Genomic DNA, 6,237 nt, shown 5'->3' on the forward strand with positions numbered 1-6,237 from the left:
TAACGCCGTCCACCCTGTTATGTCACAGGCGCAGCCTGGAATCCAAACGTGAACCTGCCAGGGCCCCATGTCTCCCCAGCAAAATCAGCATGACACGTGGCAACAGAGATCCCAGTCCGCACTCGATCGCCACGGCAGCCGTCAACATTCAGGAGCGCCGTTCACTGATGTTGGCCAACCTGCCTGTTGGTTTCCACCCGCTGGAGGGAGGAGAACCTTCCTGCATGCGCAGCGCACCCACGCGCAGTGTGTCCTTTAGAGATGTGGAGCCTGAGAAGTCCAGGATGGAGGCGTTGTCCAAGTTAGGGTTAATGGGGGGCCAAACCACTAATCTGACTGCTAACGTTCACACTAAAAGGAGCAGCAGCATTACTTCACCTAACAGTGGTGCTTACAAAGCGAACAGCAGTGATGCTTCACCTGTCCAGAACATTCCCAAAGTGAGCAGCAGTGGTGCTTCATCTGTCCAGAACCCTCCCAAAGTGAGCAGCAGTGGTGCTTCACCTGTCCAGAACCCTCCCAAAGTGAGCAGCAGTGGTGCTTCACCTGTCCAGAACCCTCCCAAAGTGAGCAGCAGTGGTGCTTCACCTGTCCAGAACCCTCCCAAAGTGAGCAGCAGTGGTGCTTCATTTGTCCAGAACCCTCCCAAAGTGAGCAGCAGTGGTGCTTCACCTGTCCAGAACCCTCCCAAAGTGAGCAGCAGTGGTGCTTCACCTGTCCAGAACCCTCCCAAAGTGAGTAACCGTGCTAATTCTGCTAGCAACAGTGCTTACAAAGCAAGCAGCAATGCTAGCTCACCTATACCCAGCCCTAACAATGCTAACAGAGTGAGTTCCAGCACACAGGCTCATGTCTCAAACAAAATTAATCCTTCCAGTAACATTCCTGACATCATTATCAGTCAAAAGAAGAATATCAACACGTCTGCTGCGCAGCCGAAATCCAGCCTCAGCTACGAGCCAAAACCCAGGAGTGAAATCTCGTCCAACTTTAATTATTATGGAGGAAAAACTGCTCAAATCACGTCGGTTACCAAAGACACCACTGTGAAGCAGGACAGAAGGTCCAGTCTCCCACCAACAAGTGCTGACGTGAAACAGACCAACTTTAACAGCTACGGTGGCAAAAGCATTGTTTTGAATCCCACATTTAGTGTGAAGGCAGATTCCAACTCATCCCCTTCTGCAGACGTAGACGAGCCACCAGAAACCCAGTTCAACAGCTATGGAGGCAGATCGAGAGTTTTCCATCCTGCAGGAAACACAGATCTATCAGAAGGAGCAAAATACAACAACTTACCAACTTCCACTGTCCCACCCACCACTCACCCTGGTGACGCCACCAAACCCAAACATTTACCTCCTGACCCAGGTAACCAGTCTATAGTCAGAAGCAGATCTTCTACAGTGCCACCTCAAACATTCTCCAAACCCACAGTGTCTCTGAGGCCTCGTCCAGATCCTGTTCCTCCGGAGATCCTCAGTAAGCCGGCTCCTTCATTCCGCAATCAAGGCATCACGGTACAGTTTTCCGGCAAAGGAACAACAGGTGAAGCCAGACGAGACGCTTTACGTAGACTGGGACTGCTAAAGAACACGTCCTAAAACCTCTTAAAGCCTCGAGACTTTCCGCAGTTACGGTTTAAAGTTTAAAGAAAAATCTCCTTACAGCAGAACTCACACCAACACCTGCTCATGTATGACCTTGATGTTACCAAAATTTCACACAAACGAACGCTGTAAGCGTGAACATGCTGATTTAGAAGTGGTTTTTCACATCAGGGCTGAGGATCTGGATCTTCACTATCAAAGACTGTATGAGAAACATGTGGCTGGAGTCACTGCAGCTTTCCAGAGATCCTGATGAAAGATGAAGCCCACAGCTGGACCAGACCTGAGTTTACTGCTACTAACCCTCACCTCAGATCTTCTTACTCTGCTTCTAGTGCTGCCTGGAGCTTCTCTTGATCAAACCAGTGAACCAGCAATTTGTCTGCAGTTCTCAGCAATTTGATGCATAATTGATTTCAGACCCTGTAGTTGATGTGTAGAGGATATTTTTAAGTTTGAGGGCCTCTGCCTCAGCAAACCACAGCGACCCACATGGAGCCTCTACACATGAGGGTGGTGATGGAAAGTGTATTTTTATTCCCCTCTTTGGTTCTGGTTCTGTTTGGATCTCCAAACCTTCTCTGGAGTTTATCACCGAAGCTCTTTAAATTCAGTGTGTGAGGGTGTGTGTGTGAGGAAATGCTTTTTATTACAGTGCAAGTGTGTGTGAGTGTGTGTGAGTATGTGTGTGTGTGTGTGTGTGTGTGTGAGTGTGTGTGAGTATGTGTGTGCGTGTGTGTGAGTGTGTGTGTGAGTGTGTGTGTATGTGTGTGTGTGTGTGTGTGTGTGTGTGTGAGTATGTGTGTGCGTGTGTGTGAGTGTGTGTGTGTGTGTGTGTGTGTGTGTGTGTGTGTGTGTGTGTGTGTGTGTGTGTGTGTGTGTGTGTGTGTGTGTGTGTGTGTGTGTGTGTGTGTGAGTATGTGTGTGTGTGCGTGTGTTTGTGAGTATGTGTGTGTGTGTGTGAGTGTGTGTCTGAAGTGATAGAATGATAATGTGTGTCTGGTTGATGGATGATTTGTGTTTGTTTGTTTTATTTTATTTATTTTTTGAACACTGACTCCGGTTTGTTGTAGCAAATCTACAACTGTCATTGAAGGAACTGAAATGCAGAAAACACACACACACACACACACACACACACACACACACACACACACACACACACACACACACACTGAAGTAAGAAGTTTTTTTTATTTAAATTGCACCTCTGCCTACTTTGAGCTTTTCTAAGTTATAAAAAGTTTCTGTTTTACTGCCGTTTGTTTATTTTGAATAAAAACTGAATAAATTGTGCTCATGCGTTCAGGGTCTGTACAAATATCTTATTAAATAATATTCACATTTATAAATGTCATATGTCATAAATAACTGTTTTTTTTTTTACAGTTAAATGTATATAAATAAAGTTGTAAATATTTACTGTTTATTGTATTATATTTGTATTGCATGTAAAATGGAACAGAATAAACGTTAAAGGACTTTAAACTATTTCAGACTGAGATTTTAATCACAGAATAAAATACCTGGGAATAAAATGCACACACAACCACAACCAAAAGTATTGGGACACCCGACTTTCCCACCTGCACGTGTGCCTTCACGTGAACTCGGAGACCAAAACCTGTCCCTTGTGTGCACAAAGCAAGCTCCATGAAGATCTGCCTTCCAGGGTTTGGAGTGAAAGATCTCCTGCTATAGAGCTCTGACTTATAATAATAATAATAATAATAATAATAATAATAATAAATATTGAGAAAAAAACAGCAGGATGTCATTAATGATTTCAGTTATTCATGGTTGGGAGGGGATTTGGGGAGAAAGACAGAGAAAAAGAAAGAAAGAAAATAAGAAGTTTTGGATCTGATGTGCTGCAGCTGGTTTCAGTGCAGATGATAAACTTGTGCTGTTTCTTCACGTCACAGTGAATTTGGTATGTACACTGAGAAAGTGGGAGCTCAGTGGGTTACTGATCAGAAGGTCTTGTGTTCAAGCCCCAGTACTGCCAAACTACCACTTCTGGCGCCCCTGAGCAAGGCCCTTAACCCTCTGTGGTCCAGGGGTCTGACCCCAGCTTCCTAACATCACTGGGAAGTGTGAAAAGAATTCTACTGTTCTATAAAGTACATGTGAGCATTTTAACTATACGATCAAAAGTATGTAGACACCTGACCATCACATGGTCTCTCCACAAAACTGTTACAAAAATATTCTCTTCTAAAATGTGTGGATGCTGTAAGATGCTTGGAAAAACGTCTCTGTTCTCATGCTCCTGTACACAAGCTGAGCTCCATGAGGACGTGATGTGTTAAGGTTGAAGTGGAACATTCTTGAACTCCAAAACCCCACCTTTATGATTTGGAACTCCGACTTTTCACCGTGTCTTCTTGGAGACTGAAACGCTTTTGTAACTTGAGAACAGCCATGGTCCAAAATATCTGGTGGAAAGCCTTGAAGAGTGGAGGTTCTCAAACCCACAGTGAGGAGACAGTAGGAATCCATAGGAATGTCCATGGTTTTGAAATGATAGAGTGTGAAGATCAGGTGTCCAGCAAACTGTTCTGAACATTCCTCCAAAAAAACACATCTTGGTGAGTGTAACCTGGCAGGATTCACTGGTCATCACTGGATACCAAAATCCCATTTCACCAGTACACATGTAAACACAATGTTCCACAAAACACAAACTAAATTCAGCTGCATTTCAAAATGTCCTTTTGTGTGATTAAATAGTTTTGTAATGATCAGTCCACAGGAACAGAGCTGAGAAGAGAAGAGGTGGAGATTGGAATGAGGATGGAAAGAACAATCTAATTACATGACTGATCATCTCCACCTCGAAACGTCCTGAAACCAGGCTCCACCACACCGTCCCTGACCTTGGTCCTGAATCTTGGTCAGACATTTTCAGTTTTCTGCTAAAACTTTCTTTTCTCTAAAGTTTCAAAAGTTCTCATCGGAAGCAGCACTGAGCAGATGTGATCTGGGTGGAGGTCAGTTTTAGCACAGCAGGAACAGATGTTAGAGTAGAAGTCCAGCAGATGCTCCACTCAGCAGTGTTCATGTGCCATTAATGACATTAGACACACCTACATTTGTCACTCTGTAGGCACATAGTTTACAGTCTAAGATTCCAGCTCACGCTTTTCCATCCGGTGTTTGTGTACTGTTTCAGAAAAAACTGCTGATCACCTGCTCCTGTGTCTGATTCACTCGAACATCACGCATTAAAGCACAACCAGATCAGCTGTTCTACTGGAACTCTTCTCTATTAAACACATACATCAACTTACATAAATATTTACCAATTTAAAGGTAAAAGAATTTGACGTTTCTCACGTTTTAATTGTGTGATATTTTGAGAAGGTGCATGAAGTTTGAAATGGTTTTGAGGTATGAACCTCTCTGACCCGTGTGACACTTCAGCATCATGCGATCAGCAGAAAAACACCTGTTCCTGGAAAAACTCGGTGTTTATTCAAAAACATACCTAAAATAAGATCATCCTGAAAACGAGGCTTCAGGAACAATCAGGACAACGTTCTGGGAAAGTTGTGCAATCAAAGCCACAGAAAAGAAAATGAACTTAGGAGATCCTGTGGAGCAACAGCAACTCCAACTGCGAGCCATCCAATACAGAGAAGCTCTTACCATGAGGTTGATCATCACCACCCTGCTCTACTGTGTGGATGGTGATGATCTGTTTGGGGTTTTTTTTACAGCCAAAACTTTGTTACAACCAGAGAAGATTTTTTAAATGATTCCTCTATCGGGACTTCTGACCAACTCCACAAGAGTTTCTAGGCTGAAGCTGAAGATCTCCAGCTCCTGGAGCTCCAAAACCAGAGACACGGATTCTCTCGTGTTTCGCTCTGTGCCCAGGTCAGGATTATGGGTTCGTTTGTGTAGAACACGGAACACAAATGTGGAAGTTGGGATGAATAATTTTGCAAGTCATTGCACGTAAACAACTCAGAATAATTGTTCAATTTAAGAGTTTTTATGTTTTATTTGACTTTCAGCTCGTTATAAAACTAGATTCTGGAGTAAAGATAACCAGCTGAAAGCTTTCTGGGTTTTAACATTGAATTCAGTGTTTTATTAGTGATGGAACCTGTTATAAGTGCAGTGTGTGTGTGTGTGAGAAAAGCTTCAGTACACACTCTATACCCAGATAACCTCCAGGTTTCTGGGAAGGTCATCCAGGAGTGTCACTGAGGGCATTTCACCTTTTGAGAAGGTGTTCAGTGGGGTTGAGGAGATCAGAGCTCTGTGCAGGACACCTGAGATGTTACAATCGAACGTCTTTGTGCAGATCGCTGTGTGAACAGAAGCCTCACCTTGCGCTTGGAGTCTCTGAGTTTCAGTGAAGGAACAAGAAGAGACCTTCTGTGTAACTGTTTGGAGAAAAACACATGTGGGTGGGTGTGGTGGTCAGGGGGCACAAACTTTTGACTTTATAGTGTAGATCAGTTTCTGTATTTGACTCGTTCATTAACGTCTAGAGTGTAAAATGATTGGCATGGTTGAGGACGTCATCATCTGGTGGTTCCTCAGTTATTTTTGGCCTAGTAGCGTAGTGGCGCAGGGCTCGGCTCGGCCCGACTCGCCCCGGCTCGGCCCGGCT

The 6,237-nt window shown here is 44.1% G+C and overlaps 1 protein-coding gene across 1 annotated transcript in view; it reads left to right on the top strand.

The window, feature by feature from the left end:
* The window catches only part of LOC124392233 (putative GPI-anchored protein pfl2), a 15,601-nt gene extending 13,298 nt beyond the window's left edge, over positions 1–2,303 (top strand). The window contains exon 5 of the mRNA XM_046859009.1: positions 1–2,303. This exon is cut by the window's left edge and continues 198 nt beyond it. Coding sequence (XP_046714965.1) covers positions 1–1,604 — 1,604 coding nt within the window. The 3' untranslated portion in view covers positions 1,605–2,303.
* Positions 2,304–6,237: the final 3,934 nt, after the last annotated feature.

Source organism: Silurus meridionalis, chromosome 10 (assembly GCF_014805685.1).
Source record: "Silurus meridionalis isolate SWU-2019-XX chromosome 10, ASM1480568v1, whole genome shotgun sequence".
In the NCBI taxonomy this organism is placed as follows: domain Eukaryota; kingdom Metazoa; phylum Chordata; class Actinopteri; order Siluriformes; family Siluridae; genus Silurus; species Silurus meridionalis.